Source organism: Brienomyrus brachyistius, unplaced genomic scaffold (assembly GCF_023856365.1).
Source record: "Brienomyrus brachyistius isolate T26 unplaced genomic scaffold, BBRACH_0.4 scaffold34, whole genome shotgun sequence".
Classification (NCBI taxonomy): domain Eukaryota; kingdom Metazoa; phylum Chordata; class Actinopteri; order Osteoglossiformes; family Mormyridae; genus Brienomyrus; species Brienomyrus brachyistius.
In genome coordinates this window covers 3,540,691-3,559,313 of record NW_026042309.1, presented here as the reverse complement: position 1 = coordinate 3,559,313, position 18,623 = coordinate 3,540,691, and the positions used below count along the sequence as shown (strand labels likewise).

Here is an 18,623-nt window from a genome sequence, read left to right as displayed (position 1 = left end):
GGTGTCTCAAAGAAAGTTCAACGTCTGGGAACAGAGTCCTGAAATTCCGTGATGTTAATACTCATGTTATGTAATCTGTTGAATTATGTGTCCTCACCTGTCATAATATTTGACATTATCTGAGTTATTTTGTTAATCTGTAAGGTGTTAAGCGATTTATTACCCAGCTGCACAGAGAGAATGCCCACTTTTCTGGTCGCAAACATGCAAACCGAAATAGAGATGGTGAATACTGGATCGGGATCATTTTGGGGCCCAAAGGGGGGAAAGCCTCTTTTTTCGATTCTTATGGTTATCCCCCCGATTCTCCTAACTACCCTAAATGTTTATGTGCTTTTTAGGGAGGCATGCTATCAAAATAAATTACAATACGCTGTAAAAAGTGAAGGAGCCACTTTTTAATTTGCCTGTGGTGTCTTAATGAGAATGTGTTTGGTACTGTGTTTGTCGGGTGGTAATGGTGGCATATGAATGGTAGCGCATTACATTTGCATGGACTACATTTCCCATCATCCCCTGCCAACATGCCTTCACGAAACAGTAAATTTCTACACAGTAGTTTACAGCTAAGCTCATTTATTTATAGCAACATCTTCGCCTACAGTGAGGTAACCACTGCTTCAGCTTCATCCACCTTCCATAGAACCACACACACAAACATACACACAACTCTAACAAACTCACGTATAGGTGAAAATAAAAGAGACTCATTGGCAGGCAGTTCAGGGGTATCTGTAACTACCAGTGGAACTGAAATGCGTGAGTTTTGTTCCTTACAATTCAAAGCAAACAAAATGAAAGATGCACAGCTGTACACTGTCATCATACAATATATAACTACGTCTGCCAGCTCAACATTAGATTCTCATCAGTTTTAATGCTTTGACACATTTTTAAATCTATTTGAATCATATTTTGCAGATTTTAATCATTTCCCTCTGAATTTGTTTTATTAAAAATGTTGATTCCAATGTCCAGAGCTTGTACCTGTGTAGACATTAAACTTTCTCATGGCAGTGCATAGGCAGAAGTGGGGTTGGGTTTTTCTCTCATTTTTTGGAGCTGTGATATTAATCGTATTTATTCAGTTTATCTGTGGATGGCGTAAAATGCAATATCATTCACATGTTTTGCAGTTACCTTTGCAAATGTTTACTGGGTTTATGTATTTGCATCATTAAATTTACCATTTTATCCTCCCCCCTCCTGGAGCCGAGACCTTATCGTGGTGGAGGGGTTTGCGTGTTCCAGTGATCCCAGGAGCTACGTTGCCTGGGGCTTTATGTCCCTGGTAGGGTCACCCAAGGCAACCAGGTCCTGGGTGAGGAACCAGACAAAGTGTGGCTCAAAAGACCCCTTATGATGTACAAAAACATGGATACATGTATTCCCTTGCCCAGACGTTGGTCACCGGGGCCCCCTCCTGGAGCCAGACCTGGGGGTGGGGCTCGATGGCGAGCGCCTGGTGGCCAGGCCTGCACCCATGGGGCCTGGTCGGGCACAGCCTGAAGAAGGCACGTGGGTCCCCCCTCCAATGGGTTCACCACCTGTAGGAGGGGCCAAAGGGGTCGGGTGCAGTGCGAGTTGGGTAGTGGCCGAAGGCGGGGACCTTGGCGGTCTGATCCTCGGCTGCAGAAGCTAGCTCTAGGGACATGGAATGTCACCTCTCTGATGGGGAAGGAACCTGAGCTGGTGCACGAGGCTGTAAGGTTCTGACTAGATATAGTCGGGCTCACCTCGACACATGGCTTGGGCTCTGGAACCAGTCTTCTCAAAGGGGGTTGGACCCTTTTCCACTCTGGAGTTGCCCGCGGGGAGAGGCGCCGAGCGGGCGTGGGCATACTTATTGCCCCCAGGCTGGGTGCCTGTACATTGGGGTTTACCGCAGTGGACGAGAGGGTAGCCTCCCTCCGCCTTCGGGTGGGGGGACGGGTCCTGACTGTTGTTTGCGCTTATGCACCAAACAGCAGTTCAGAATACCCACCCTTTTTGGAATCTTTGGAAGTAGTGTTGGAGAGCGCTCCTCCTGGGGACTCCCTTGTTCTGCTGGGGGACTTCAATGCTCACGTGGTCAATGACAGTGAGACCTGGAGGGGCGTGATTGGGAGGAATGGCCCCCCCAATCTGAACCCGAGCGGTGTTTTGTTATTGGACTTCTGTGCTCGTCACGGATTATCCATAATGAACACCATGTTCAAGCATAAGGGTGTCCATATGTGCACTTGGCACCAGGACACCCTAGGCCACAGTTCGATGATCGACTTTGTGGTCGTGTCATCGGACTTGTGGCCGCATGTATTGGACACTCGGGTGAGGAGAGAGGCGGAGCTGTCAACTGATCACCACCTGGGAGTGGGTTGGCTCCACTGGTGGGGGAGAAAAACGGTCAGACCTGGCAGACCCAAACGTATAGTGTCAGGAGGAGCTTCAACTCCAACCTCCGGCAGAACTTCGCCCATGTCCCGGGGGAGGTGGGGGACATTGAGTCCGAATGGGCAATGTTGAAGAGGCTGACCGGAGCTGTGGCCGTAAGGTAGCCGGTGCCTGTCACCGCGGCAATCCCCGAACCCGCTGGTAGACACCGGCGGTGAGGGATGCCGTCAAGCTGAAGAAGGAGTCCTATCAGGCCTTTTTGGACTGCGGGACTCCGGAGGCAACTGACAGGTATCGGCGGGCCAAGCGGAACACGGCTTTGGCGGTCGCTGAGGCAAAACCTCGGGTGTGGGAGGAGTTTGGCGAGGCCATGGAGAACGACTTCTGGACGGCTTCGAGGAGATTCTGGTCCACCATCCAGATGCCCGAGCCACCTCATCTGGCTCCTCTTGATGCAGAGGAGCAGCGGCTCTACTCTGAGTCCCTCCCAAATGACCGAGCTCCTCACCCTATCTCTAAGGGAGAGCCCAGCCACCCTGCGGAGAAGCAGAAGCTCTACTCTGAGTCCCTCCCGAATGACCGAGCCCCTCACCCTATCTCTAAGGGAGATCCCAGACACCATGCGGAGGAGCAGCAGCTCTACTCTGAGTCCCTCCCAAATGACCGAGCCCTCACCCTGTCTCTAAGGGAGAGCCCAGCCACCCTGCGGAGAAGCAGAAGCTCTACTCTGAGTCCCTCCCGAATGACCGAGCTCCTCACCCTATCTCTAAGGGAGATCCCAGACACCATGCGGAGGAGCAGCAGCTCTACTCTGAGTCCCTCCCAAATGACCGAGCTCCTCACCCTATCTCTAAGGGAGAGCCCAGCCACCCTGCGGAGAAGCAGAAGCTCTACTCTGAGTCCCTCCCGAATGACCGAGCCCCTCACCCTATCTCTAAGGGAGATCCCAGACACCATGCGGAGGAGCAGCAGCTCTACTCTGAGTCCCTCCCAAATGACCGAGCCCTCACCCTGTCTCTAAGGGAGAGCCCAGCCACCCTGCGGAGAAGCAGAAGCTCTACTCTGAGTCCCTCCCGAATGACCGAGCTCCTCACCCTATCTCTAAGGGAGATCCCAGACACCATGCGGAGGAGCAGCAGCTCTACTCTGAGTCCCTCCCAAATGACCGAGCTCCTCACCCTGTCTCTAAGGGAGAGCCCAGCCACCCTGCAGAGGAAATCCATTTCGGCCGCTTGCACTCGCGACCTCATTCTTTTGATCATTACCCACAGCTCATGACCATAGGTGATGGTAGGAACGTAGATCGACTGGTAAATCAAGAGCTTTATCTTTTGGCTCAGCTCCTTCTTTACCATGACAGACTGATGCAGCGCCCGCATCACTGCTGATGTTGCACCAATCCGCCTGTCGATCTCTCGCTCCATCCTTCCCACGCTTGTGAACAAGACTTCGAGATACTTAAACTCCTCCACTTGGGGAAGGACTCCCCCCCCCCCCGACCCAGAGAGAGCACTCCACCCTTTTCTGGCTAAGGACAATGGTCTCAGATTTGGAGGTGCTGATTTTCATCCCATCTGCTTCACACTCAGCTGCAAACTGCTCCAGTGAGACCCAAAGGTCACGGTCTGATGAGGCCAACAGAACCACATCTTCTGCAAAACGCAGAGACCTGATCCTGAGGTCACCAAACCGGACACCCTCACCCCTGCCTGGGGTAATTGGTACACGCTGGCCGCCTGGGGCACTTACCACGGTATTTTGAAACTCTGACTGGATGTGTTGTCATAAGAGCACATCCAAATCCTCAAACCTGCTCAGAGCAGGTTTGTTCTTCGTAAACAAGGATTAGATCACAAACTTAATCAGTGTCCGTGCATGGAAATCCATTCAGTCATGGCCTCGCCATTCGTATACATAAAATCAACAAACTCATAAACACATACATGCATGTGTACATACGTGTGTGGAGTTTGCATGTTCTCCCCATGTCGTCGTGAGGTTTCCTCCGGGTACTCCGGTTTCCCCCCACAGACCAAAGACATGCTGAGGCTAATTGGACTTGCAAAATTGCCCATAGGAGTGCATGTTTGAGTGAATGGTGTGTGAGTGTGCCCTGTGATGGGCTGGCCCCCCATCCTGGGTTGTTCCCAGCCTCGTGCCCATTGCTTCCGGGATAGGCCCCGGACCCCCCGCGACCCAGTGGGATAAGCGGTTTAGAAAATGGATGGATATATATGAATGAAATGTCATGTTTGCACTTTAACTTGATTGTATTTAATCTGTAATTTTGATAATAAAAGAATAATGAAACATTGGAAACGTAACACTACATTCAAGTGATAAATAGTAGATAAGTTTTAAATAAACTAAAAACTACTTACATGTTTAATTTGTCGGACACTTTTTGCCAGCCATCTTTGCTGGTTTAGATTGCTTTTGATGTGATTCCTTAATATTTAGATTAATATTTAATATGAATTCATCATACCCTCTAATAAAAGGTCCTCCTCGGATTGCATGGAAAATTGCGCCCTGTTCATTGATGTTTTGCGGAAGCCAATGAGAGACTTGCCGATCAAGGTTTGTAGACTCGATGTATATGGGCTTTTCCATCTCTGATGGATCCAGCTAGACTAATCTACTACTACAGGCTGCCTGTCCTGCATGCGCAACTGGGCCAGTTATGCGGCTGCAGATAAGAGGTCAGGTGTGTTCCTCTGCCAGACTCTGCCCTGCCAGGCCCTGTCAGCTCTCAGGCTGCCTGCCCTGCATGCGCAGCTGGGCCAGTTATGCGGCTGCAGATAAGAGGTCAGGTGTGTTCCTCTGCCAGACTCTGCCCCGCCAGGCCCTGTCAGCTCTCAGGCTGTCTGCCCTGCATGCGCAGCTGGGCCAGTTACACGGCTGCAGATAAGAGGTCAGGTGTGTTCCTCTGCCAGACTCTGCCCCGCCAGGCCCTGTCAGCTCTCAGGCTGTCTGCCCTGCATGCGCAGCTGGGCCAGTTATGCGGCTGCAGATAAGAGGTCAGGTGTGTTCCTCTGCCAGACTCTGCCCTGCCACGCCCTGTCAGCTCTCAGGCTGCCTACCCTGCATGTGCAGCTTCCCTCACTGCTGCTTGCTGACAGACAAAAGGTGACCCCTGAAGCGGTTAGTATTCTGTAAGACAGTAGCACCGGTCGCCTGTGTACTGTAAACATTTAACACGCAAACATGTCAGAAGCCAAAAGATCATAACATATCATTTTCATTCAGAGTGGGAAGAGGGTATTTTTTGTTTACTCAAATTGAAAGTCCATATGTCTTATATAATGCGAGTGTGATTTTATCGAAGAAGGGCAGTTTGGAGCGGCATTTCAAAACGATGCACTAAAGCTACGAGATCGAGTTTCCTGCTAAAACAGCCACACGCAGCCGAAAAGTGCGAGAACTGAAAAGTCAGTCAGTGGCACAGCAGTCAGTTTTTACCAGCTGGATTTGCTGTGTGCATGTTAACTATGCAGAAAGGCAATAGCTAGAGTAATAATAGAGTAAAAGAGTAATAGCTGTGGCTCCCTATTGAACTGGTAGATCTCAGCACACTGGCCACTTGTAAAGTAGATCTTGAGTTAAAAAAAGGTTGGGCTGGGCTCCCTGCAGTAGGACATTCCAGAGGGAGTGGCGCACGCTGATGACATCATGCACATTATGTCCACAGGGATGGCGAACAGGTGCATGATGATGACACGTTTAATGTTTCCTCATATTTAGGCAGCAACATCGCCACAGCTAGTGGGGGCCCGGGGACCAGCTGGTACTGAAGTGGGGGGGCAGGGATTTGGGCAATAAGCTGATTGGCGGATTGGAAATCTGATAAACTTATATTTTATTCATAACAGAACACAGAAAACATATCAAGTGTTTAAACTAAGAAAATGCATCATTGTAAGGAAAAATTTTAAATGTCACAGCAACAATACATCTCAAAAAAGTTGGGACAAGGCCATGTTTACCACTGTGTGGCATCTCCTCTTCTTTTAACAACAGTCTGTAAATGTCTGGGGACTGAGGAGATCAGTTGTTTGAGTTTTGGAAGAGGAATGTTGTCCCATTCTTGTCTGATACAGGATTCTAGTGGTTCAACTGTCCTAGATATTCTGTGTCATATTTTTCGTTTTATGATTCATCAAATGTTCTCAATGCCTGAAAGATCTGGACCGCTGGCAGGCCAGTTCAGTATCCGGACCCTTCTTCTACGAATCCATCATGTTGTAATTGATGCAGTGTGTGGTTTTCATTGTCATGTGGGAAAATGCAAGGTCTTCACTGAAAGAGACGTCATCTGGATGGGAGCATCTGTTGCTCTAGAACCTGGATATACCTTTCAGCATTGATGGTGCCTTTCCAGATATGCAGGCTGCCCCTGCCATATGTACTAATGCACCCCCACACCATCAGAGATGCTGGCTTTTGAACTGAGTACTGATAACATGCTGATTGAATTTAGAATCCAATTTAGAATCCTGGTACTCAGAGCCCAGCAAGGTCAGGCTCCTCAGTACATCTGAAACCGCTAGTATTACACCACCGGCCAGGCACTGAAATATGATTTTTGCATTTTATCATATAGTTTTTCCTCCCTGTACAGCACTTTGCGACACTAGTCTGTGAAAGGTGTCATATAGATACATTTTACTTACTTCCTTACTTTTTTGTTTATTGTAGCTAATCCCATGTATACAGTGTAAATAAGAACATTCACTTTAAAAGGAAGATGGGAGTTCAGTTGTGGGATTCACTCAAAAAACATTTCTTTTGGGAAATGTGAGGATTAGAGTTTGCACCTGTCCCAAATGTTACAAGAATGCTCTGTAGTGAAAAATAAAATGCTATGTGTGTAATTTGGAGTCGGCCCACATCGATTTCTCTGACCACACGACGGGGATGTTATGCCCCTCATACATATCACTGCTGACACTTAAAAAACCAGCCAGGAAAACTATCTGGCCAAGTGGAGCTCGACAAGCACCCTTTCTGTTTATTAATATAAAGCTGTTTTGCACTCATTTTGAAGGCTAATTTACTAGCATAAAAAATAATCGAAAAATGAACCATTTAGTATTTTATATTTTTTTAAGCACTATTAAGGTATAATACCCAGGTACTTATCATTGAGTGACTAAAATCCTTAAAAAAATTTTGACATTTTAATATTAAGAAGATTGGAGAGAAACAAATTTGCTTTTTAAAGAGAGGATCTGCTGGATACTCCTGTTCATTCCGTGAGATGATACTGAATCAGGTGTGACAGCTGTCAGTCCTCAAATGCATCAGGATTTAGTCTTTGATCTGAGGAGCATCAAGCAGATCATCACAGAGCATCACAGAAAGTAAAAAAAACAACCAAGCAAGAGAAAACTATCAAAACAGTAACAAAGAATATCATTGTTATTTACCATCGTCATTCATTAATTTGACACACTTTCCTAAGGGGTTTGGGCAGACAACAGAGGACAGGAGTAATGATGTTAACCATGTCTTCTTCTTCTCAGGGGTTACAGTCCAGCAGAGCTCACTGATGGTTCATAATTACTCTTGAATCTTCATCATCAAAAACCCCATTTCACATGCAACACTTGATCATATTAGGTCATTTTTATGCTGTGAAGAGACACCAGACCGTTGTAGAGTCACTACTGAAGCTTTTGTAAGGTGATTCTCCAGGTCTGCCTGGTTTTTGTGTGGTATTCCACACTTCCATCACTGTGGATAGTCCTGCCTGTCCTACAGCTTTAGCAGATTCCTTTGCTGCAAAGTTGGTATTGATGCATGTTTCTCCAGCTTTGGCTCCTGCTATTCCGCCTCTTACTGTTGCTGCTATGGCATAAACTCATGCAGCTGCTCCCAGTCCAACTCCTGCTACTGTTCCTGCTCCTCTTGCAGCCCCAGCTATCCTAACCTCAGCTATGGATGTGCCCAATACTGCCCCTACTGCCCTTTCAGCTACTCCTACTGCTGCTGTAGCTTGGCATTAATATTCACTGCTGTTTATCTACCACCCCCTGCTGTTGTCTGCACTCTAGAGTCCTTCAATACACTAATTATTAGCCTTGTTCCCGCAGTGAAAAGCCCTATATGCCCCAGTTTCTGCCTCTGTTTCTTCAGCTGCCCCTGTCCTTAATGATGCCCTAGCCGCTAAATGTCCTTCCACAGCTTCGGCTAAAAATCAAAGACTATTGTCTTGTTGCTTCAGTGATTAAATACATCTTCTTTCCAAATAATCTATTGCTGTTTTTTGTTTCACCTGTAAGGGGCAGTGGTGTATTAATGGTTTGGGATGCGCACTTGTAATTGAAAGATTGCAGGTTCGAATCCCTGACCAGCAAGGCATCACTGAGGTACCCTGAGCAAGGTACCACCCCCAAGCACTGCTCCCTGGGTGCTGAATTAGCTGCCCCTTAACCACTGAATTCTAAATGCAGCTAAGAATCGAGTGATGATAGTTCCTTTAATTCCTATGGATCCTGTGAGTCTTGCCCTCATCAGAAGTCCAATTGCAAACACTCCAGCGAGCAAACACGGCCCAATTTTACGTATCCATAATTTAAGAGTTTTTCTCTTCACTCTCTCTCTTGCTTGTCTCCTGATCTCAGATTCCTCTGCTTTCTCTCTTCTCTCCTCCATCTGTTCTTCTCTTATCTTTTTCATCTCAGTTTCTATATCTTCTGCTTTTTTCCTGAGTGATTCATTGGTGTAATAACAGCCTCCACTGTCTTTCACCATGTTTTCTATAGTTGTCAGCAGCTCTTTAATCTGAAAACTGTTGCTCCTGTACTCTGATTCATATGCGTGTCTACCAGTGCTGATAGGTCTTCGTGACCCTTGGCCCGGTTCCTCTTCTGTTTTGTTCCAGTACATAGAGTCAATGACATGGACTCGGCCTCCACACTTAACAACAAGTTCCTTCAGATCCTTGTTCTTCTCTACAAACTCTTTAATGGTCTGGTTTTTCTGAAGCTCATCACCATGTGTGAAGAGGACAACTGTGTGTTTCAGGGCTTCCTTCCCAAAGTACTCCAGTATCATCTTCACAGACTCTTTCTCCTCTTTGGTGTATCTTCCCACTCTCAACACTAAGATGAAGGTGTGTGGACCAGGAGCACAGTGAATGAGACAGGATATTATGGAATACTTCAGATCCTCAACAGACCTCCCAGTGTCAAAGATCCCTGGTGTGTCAGTCACTGTAATGTTCCAGCCATATGCGGTTCCCTCTTCTGTTTGACAATCTATTGTTACACTGTTAGGATCAGTGGAAACTGCAAACTTCTCTTCCCTCAGGATAACATTTCCTGCGCTGCTCTTCCCAGATCCTGTTTTTCCCAAAAGCACAATTCTTCTTGAAATAATTGCTATGGGAGAGAAACACAATATCAGTTACCATGAATGTAATAGATGTGTCTCTTTCATTGAAGACTCATAACAATGTGCTAAGATCAAGCCTGTCATCAGGATGTGGTCATAATGAGTGGGAGCATCTGATATTGTGGAATGGACCACACAGCTGGACCAGGCAGAACAGCAGGAAGACCAGAGTGATAACTAACTTACCATCCATTTCTTCCTATAAGTTGATGTCAAAAGCCTCTTGATCTCACATGCCTATAACTGTAAGTGAGAAAATATGAAGCTTTAGGGCTGATTCAGACAAAAAAAAAAAAAACACAATTGTGTTTTAGGAAATATGACTACTAATCTGAAATAACAAGGTAGGAATTAGAAAGTAATGTATAATGTATAAATTAATTTAATATAAGCAGATTATATATATATTTCTACAAAAAAATTATATATTTTTTCTTTTCAAACAAAACATGTACAATAAGTCAATACAGTATATTTTAACATGAATGCAGTGTCACTGCAAATTGCTACAGTGAAATAAGCTGCATAAATGAAAGTGAAAGCAATGAATAAGCAACTAAATGAATGTTCATTAGCTAATATTTTCATTCCTTTGTGACCAAATTTATCACCAGATTTTGGAATTAAATTTTCTTTCCGAGTGAGTCACTCACGAGCTTGGGCTCCCCGAGACAACTGTAGTTGAAATATTTATGGCTGATCTCCAGCCCGTAGATTAATTGAAACTTTATCACCCAGCACTTACTATATAGCTACTTCTGCCCCCTCCCTGAATGTCACTGTGATACAACTGCAAAGCAAATAAATCTTAGAAATAAATCTTAGGTTTGAAGGACTCATCCAGTAATGCGAGATTAGCTATGCCATAGATATGTCCCATTAAGTCTCTCGAAGTAGCCATCCATCCATTTTCCACACTGCTTATCCTACTGGGTCGTTGGGGGTCCAGAGCTTATCCCAGAAGCAATGGGCATGAGGCAGGGAACAACCCTGGATGGGGGGCCAGCCCATCGCAGGGCACACTCACATACCAGTCACTCACACATGCACACCTACAAGCAATTTAGCAACTCCAATTAGCCTCAGCATGTTTTTGACTGTGGGGGGAAACCGGAGTACCCGGAGGAAACCCCACGACGACATGGGGAGAACATGCAAACTCCACACACATGTGACCCAGGCGGAGACTTGAACCCGGGTCCCAGAGGTGTGAGGTAACAGTGCTAACCACTGCACCACCATGCTGCCCCTCGAAGTAGCCTAGCCTGTCGTTGTCATCACTTTGCTTTAATTTATGTTGCTTATTGTGATTCCATCCATCCATCCATCCATTTTCCAAACCGCTTATCCTATTGGGTCGCGGGGGGTCCGGAGCCTATCCCGGAAGCAATGGGCACGAGGCAGGGAACAACCCAGGATGGGGGGCCAGCCCATCGCAGGGCACACTCACACACCATTCACTCACACATATGGGCAATTTAGCGACTCCAATTAGCCTCAGCATGTTTTTTTTTTGGACTGTGGGGGGAAACCGGAGTACCCGGAGGAAACCCCACGACGACATGGGGAGAACATGCAAACTCCGCACACATGTGACCCCGGCAGAGACTCGAACCCGGGTCCCAGAGGTGTGAGGCAGCAGTGCTAACCACTGCACCACCATGCCGCCCCTTATTGTGATTCCTCTATGTGAAAATAATCGCTGCTAAAACGAAGGTTTCCCCGTCTTAATGAAGGTTACTCCATCTTAAGCACATCATTTAATTGACAAAGTACATAATAACCAATTAGCATGAATTATTTTTTGTTAAGGTACATGTATAACTAATTATCTACCAAAAGTTTGTCAAATAAGTCGGTGTTGCTAAGAGTTGTGCCAACAGACACAAAGCAGTGCAGACAAATCACTCGTTTTTTCTCATTGTCGCTATAACATTTCCATATAATATTTACATAGTTATATTAGGTAAATTATAAATGCTACTCTATAAACTGTTGCATAAAAGCAACAATATAGTGCCCCCCCCACAATTATTGGCACCCTTTGTAAAGATTTGTAAAAAGGGTTAGAAAAATCCACGTTTTGTTTCATCTCACACTAAAAAAAATGAGAAAAATTCAACATTTCATTGAAATAAATTTATTCAAATAAAAACAAATCCTTCAAGAAATAAGTATTTTCAACAAAAACACATGTGCCATGATTATTGGCAGCCCTGCTTTTAATACTCTGTACAACCTCCCTTTGCCAGTTTAACAGCACTGAGTCTCCTATGACATTTTATAAGGTTGTAGAATACAGACCAGGACATCTGAGACCATTCCTCTTTACAGAATCTCTCCAGATCACCCAGGGTCCTCAGCCCTCTCTTGTGCACTCTCCTCTTCAGCTCAGCCCACAGGTTTTCAGTGGTGTTCAGGTCAGGGGACTGAGATGGCCATGGCAGAAGCTTGATTCTGCGGTTAGCTGACCATTTTAATGTTTATTTGGACATGTGCTTAGGATCACCTTCCAGCTGGAAGATCCAGTGATGGAATCATTTTAAATTTTGATTTAAAATGTCCTGGTATTCTATGGAGTTCATAATGCTATGCACTAGTGCTGGGCGATAAAACGATCTTGATTATTTTTTTTTATCGCTAAAAAATGAGGACGATAACGATGATACATACAGACTATAAAACTCGATCAAACAAGTTTTCTCAGTTTTATAAAATGCACTGAGACAGACAACTCGATGGCCTATCGCCTATCGAGCTGCACGTTTCGTTTACTGAACGCCAGAACAACAGCCAATCACCAATGATGTTGTAATTTTGCCTGCCCTCCCTTAAAGAAGCAACGCTGTAAACATTAACAATGTGGGTGTGTTTTAGAAAAAAGATGTCGGGAGACACGGTTGCACCGGTGAGTGAAACGGAGGAGAATGTGTTAAATGCACAGGAGGAGTTAATACCGAAAAAAGGGCACAAGTCATACAAAGTATGGAATTGGTTCAGTTATCTTCGAATGGACAAAACAGATAAAGAATATGCCACCGAAAGGTCCCACCAAAATCTGGTAATACAACAAATCTGTTTCACCACCTTCAAAAATACCATCCAATCGAGCATACTGATTGCAAAAAAGAACCCTCAGGTGATGTGGCTTGCAAGTCCTCCAGTACTGAAGCTATTCCCAAACAACAGTCAATTGCTTCAGCATTTGCCAGTATACTCCATATAGTAAAAAAATCAAAAAGGCATCGGGACATTGCGAGTGCAGTTACTTATTTCTTGGCGAAAGATGATGCCAGTGAGTCTTGTAGAAAATGAAGGATTTAGGAAACTTTTTTAAGTAGTCGACCCGAGGTTTCAAATGTCTGGCCGTAAATATTTTTCTAAGACTGCGCTTCCAGAACTCTATGATGAATGTCGAGGGAAGTTAGAAGCCGTGCTAAAAGACATAAGACACTTCACTAGTACGGCGGACTTCAAGTTGGGTGTCAGAGCCATACATAAATCGTATTATTCATTTCAAAGACACAGAATGGAATTTATAGAGCAAATGTTTGCAAACTGCATATTTCCCGAAGGAACATACATCAGAAACTATCGCAATGGCACTCGAAAACGCTCTGTCATCCTGGAGACTTAGAGAGGACCGGCAGGTCTGTATTACTACAAACAATGGACATACGTTATCAAGGCAGTGTCGTTAAAAAACTGGACTTGACTTCAGTGTTTTGGGCATCAACTGCACTTAGCAATTGGTAAATGTCATGCCTGGCTCGTCCGATCCTCGTGTGTGCCACGCCCCCCTGATTATCCACGTGTGCTTCCCTGATCTTGCCCAGCTGTGTCCGATTATTTTCGGCCAGTCCTGTCTATTTCAGTCCATGTCTTGCCTTGGTTTTCGTCCGTCATTGATGTTGATGAGTCAGCAATCCATATATCCTTTCAGTTACAGTGCGTGCTTAATTCTAATAAAGAACTAAAAAAATTTTTTAATGATACTGTTTTTTCTTTACTCAATACATATTTTTTCCTTTAGGTGTTTCATTAAAAAATATCACTATGTGAAAGGGTCAGACGTATTTTATAATAATACGTATATAAATGAAACAAAATATAAAACCTTTAGTGTACCTCAAGTACATAACTGTGTCAATAACAAGCATTGTGCACCCACATATTTCTGAAACACGCCGCTTAAATACCATTTTATAATGTGCTACTAACTTTAGACGTGGTTTTTGTTGGACAAAAGCACAATGGCATTTTGCTGCCTTAGAATACCGACACGTCGACAATGTCACACCTCATTTAAAACACACCTCTCCTTTTTTTTCAAAAAAGTGGATAGAAGTAATTTGTCTAACTATAGGCCAATCAGTCTAACTTGTATAACTGGTAAAGTTATGGAGGCTATAATCAAAGAGAAAATGGTAGATTACCTGGACTCCAATAACATTTTGCGGGATAGCCAGCATGGATTTAGGAGAGGTAGATCCTGTTTAACAAATCTGTTGGAGTTTTTTGAGGAAGCTACTCAGGAAGTTGATGATAAGAAGGCCTATGATGTCATCTACTTAGATTTCCAAAAGGCTTTTGATGTTGTCCCCCACAAGAGGCTCCTACTTAAACTCAAAGCGACAGGTATTTTAGGTACCGTAGCGACCTGGATTGATAACTGGTTAACAGATAGGAAACAGCGAGTACTTATAAGAGGCACAATGTCATAGTGGGGTACCGCAGGGTTCGATTTTAGGACCACTATTGTTCCTCATTTACATAAATGATATGGATACCAATATATACAGTAAACTGGTGAAATTTGCAGATGACACCAAGGTGGGTGGTGTAGCAGATACTGAATTAGCAGCTCAGCAGCTACAGCGGGATCTTGATTTAATTAGTGACTGGGCCGATACCTGGCAGATGAAATTTAACGTCGATAAATGTAAGGTACTCCATCTAGGGAGCAGAAATATACAGTACAGGTATTTCATGGGTCTCACTGAAATAAAGGTAGCTGATCATGAGAAAGACCTTGGTGTGTATGTTGATGCTTCCATGTCCCATTCTCGCCAGTGTGGGGAAGCAATAAAAAAGGCCAATAGGATGTTGGGGTATATCTCCAGGTGTGTGGAATTTAAGTCAAGGGAGGTAATGCAAAGATTATACAATTCCTTGGTGAGACCTCACCTAGAATATTGTGTGCAGGTTTGGTCACCATATCTTAAAAAGGACATTGTGGTCTTAGAAAAGGTGCAGCGTAGGGCCACAAAAATGATTCCTGGTCTTAGAGGAATGTCATACGAGGAACGTTTACTTGAGCTAAAGCTGTTCATCCATCCATCCATTTTCCAAACCGCTTATCCTATTGGGTCGTGGGGGGTCCAGAGCCTATCCCGGAAGCAATGGGCACGAGGTTGGGAACAACCCATGATGGGGGGCCAGCCCATCACAGGGCACACTCACACACCATTCACTCTCACATGCATTCCTACGGGCAATTTAGCAAGTCCAATTAGCCTCAGCATGTTTTTGGACTGTGGGGGGAAACCGGAGTACCCGGAGGAAACCCCACAACGACATGGGGAGAACATGCAAACTCCACACACATGTGACCCAGGCGGAGATTCAAACCTGGGTCCCAGAGGTGTGAGGCAACAGTGCTAACCACTGCACCACCATGCATAGGTGGAAATTAGCGGGAGAATATTTCAAGCTGGATTTAAGGAAGCACTTCTTTACACAGCGCGTAGTCAGAGTATGGAATAGTCTTCCTGATAACGTAGTGCAAGCTGAATCCTTTGGTTCCTTTAAATCAGAGCTAGATAAGATTTTAACAACTCTGAGCTATTAGTTTAGTTCTCCCCAAGCGAGCTTGATGGGCCGAATGGCCTCCTCTCGTTTGTATAGTTCTTATGTTCTTATGTAAGTGCAAAGGGGGCGCAGAATCATTCGCTATTTTGACAACTTGCGCACATAATTTGAAAATGAGGAATGTACTGGTTTGAAACTAGCAAAACACTTTGCATCGATGTTTTCTGACACTGCAACATAGGGCCCTGAATCTGCTTAAATGTTTATAACGAAAGCAAAAATATTGTGATGGTTAAGGTCTAATAGGACAATTTGTTTGGGTTGATTCACACAGAGCCTCACATTGGCAAATATCTAGTAATGAATGTGGTGATTTTCATGTATGTCACAACTGTTTCAACATTGTGCAGCAGGTAATATGTTAAAAAAAAAAACAATTTACAATAAAACAATGTATTATTTACGGAGTAATGTGAGCAGGATATTTTTGCAGAAAAACAAAATAATTTTTATACCATTTTACAGATTACATAAAATTTCAGTATGAGTGTAGTTAAAATCCTTAGTGCTAATATCAAGTGATAAAAATGAAAGTGAAATAAGTCAAATAAGTAATTATGTCAAATAAGTAACTAAGCGGATTAAAAAGGGTAAATGTTCATTCCCTTCATTTCGTTACTTTCTGACTAAATGTACCATAAAATTTCTAAATCAGAAAAATTAAATCATACCCAATTTTATTTCCTAAATTCATAGGTATACATAATAGAATATGTAGTAAAATCCTTGGTTTCCTAACTCTTTTGCTTTCGTTAACAGGACACAGATATAAAGTATAAAATAGAGGGTGTTAACCATTAAACTTAGACAACAATCATCACTATCCATAAATATTGTGCAGTCACTCACCATCTTAGATCTCCTGATATGTCTGCAGCTGATCTCCAGCCCTCAGGTTATATCGTGGTGCCATAGCTGCTAACCTGTTCTTCCAGGATGAGTCACATTTCTCATTATGCAACGCAAAATGACCTTCTGTTTAATGTAAATGAGTTGAGTACATTTACATTAATGATTTCCTCTTGTTTATGAAAGCTGGCATAAATGTCAGTGACCAGCAGCTCCTTGCCAGGTCTGTATTCTGTCTATACAGTAAGTAATGTTTTTTGCATTTTCATGAACATTTCACCTTTGATCTCAGACTCCTTTTGGCGATGATTGTTCAAAGCTTTTGATGTCATGACTCAAAATTTTCATGCTCAGGTTTTGTTCCATTCGCACCACTTCACAGCAATGTTTTATCTTTACATGCAAAGAATTCAGAATAATGATTGTATCTCTAAAGAAACAGCCACTCTCCTCCTTATCTATATTCATCATTCAGGTCCACATATACTGAACTTCTGTCTCTCGCACTGTGAGGTTGAGCCCCGATCACCTAGAGCAACCACGCCCCCATAGTATGTCAGAGTATGTAGTATTATTGTACCCCATTCTTACTTGGTTGCATGAGTGTGCACTTATTTGCCTTTGTGTGCCTGTTCTCCCATACCTCGTTTCCACCAACATGGTGCTGGTGCAGGTACTGGGCGGGTTCTCGCTTGGTGCCTTTTGAGAACCAACCTGCATCTCCACTGGTTCCAGTAAATGTTACATAGGCGGTAGTGTAAGTAAAGTAAAGGTTAATCTGCATTTTGGTTTATGGATTTATTTTGCAGAACCGAAAAAAAATAAGTGTTTTAGAGTACTATTGCCTGTATTCAATGTTCTCACCTTAAAGGCTCCCCTTCTGGATGTAAGTCAGCTTATTCTTCATTCTCACTCCTTGTGTTACCAGTGTCCTTTTAAGGATTGCGCAGTAAAAGAGTCTACTACAAACTAAAGCCCTATCTTTCTCCGGAGTCCCTGTGCGAGCTCCGCCTATCTCGAGATGTGTCTGCCAAGCTCTGCCAGGACCCGCTGAGGCCACTCTGTTAGCGTCCAGCCCTGGTGAGGCCTATGCAGCCCCACAAACTCCTGACCCCAGTAATACCACTGCCTTCCTACACGTGCCCTGCTTTGCTGGATCCTGGAAGCCCTGGTTCTGCTCTGCTTGCTGCCGCATGCCTTGGCTGGGCTCTGTTCACAGGCGTTGGCAAAGAATTCAAAATAATGACTGTATCTACGTTTAAAGAAACAGACACTCCCCTCCTTAACAATGTTTGCCATTTACTTCCTCATACACTGCACACCTGTCTGTCACGCAGAGGCCTGGCACCTTTCAGCTGTTGCTGATTGTGACACAAATCACAATCTCAAAATACACAAATCACAAAATACATTCCATGAAAGCATGAAGATTCACTTTCAATGTTATTTTCATGCACAGAAATCAATGAATCTTCATGCTTTCATGGAAAAACTGGAGTATGTCTTTCTTTGGAGAAAATGCAGCAAGGCATTATTTGATTTCATCCTTAAATAATTCTTTTCGTTGCACAGAATGTATTTTGTGATTTGTGTATTTTGAGATTGTGATTTGTGTCACAATCAGCAACAGCTGAAAGGTGCCAGGCCTCTGCGTGACAGACAGGTGTGCAGTGTATGAGGAAGTAAATGGCAAACATTGTTAAGGAGGGGAGTGTCTGTTTCTTTAAACGTAGATACAGTCATTATTTTGAATTCTTTGCCAACGCCTGTGAACAGAGCCCAGCCAAGGCATGCGGCAGCAAGCAGAGCAGAACCAGGGCTTCCAGGATCCAGCAAAGCAGGGCACGTGTAGGAAGGCAGTGGTATTACTGGGGTCAGGAGTTTGTGGGGCTGCATAGGCCTCACCAGGGCTGGACGCTAACAGAGTGGCCTCAGCGGGTCCTGGCAGAGCTTGGCAGACACATCTCGAGATAGGCGGAGCTCGCACAGGGACTCCGGAGAAAGATAGGGCTTTAGTTTGTAGTAGACTCTTTTACTGCGCAATCCTTAAAAGGACACTGGTAACACAAGGAGTGAGAATGAAGAATAAGCTGACTTACATCCAGAAGGGGAGCCTTTAAGGTGAGAACATT

The 18,623-nt window shown here is 44.4% G+C and overlaps 1 protein-coding gene across 1 annotated transcript; it reads right to left on the bottom strand.

The window, feature by feature from the left end:
- Positions 1–7,683: 7,683 nt before the first annotated feature.
- LOC125721583 (GTPase IMAP family member 7-like) lies at positions 7,684–9,964 on the bottom strand. The gene is made up of 3 exons (XM_048997541.1): positions 9,958–9,964; positions 8,971–9,758; positions 7,684–7,695 (listed from the first exon to the last, which is right to left on the bottom strand). The coding sequence occupies exons 1-3, from the start codon at positions 9,962–9,964 to the stop codon at positions 7,684–7,686; spliced, it is 807 nt and encodes a 268-aa protein (XP_048853498.1).
- Positions 9,965–18,623: the final 8,659 nt, after the last annotated feature.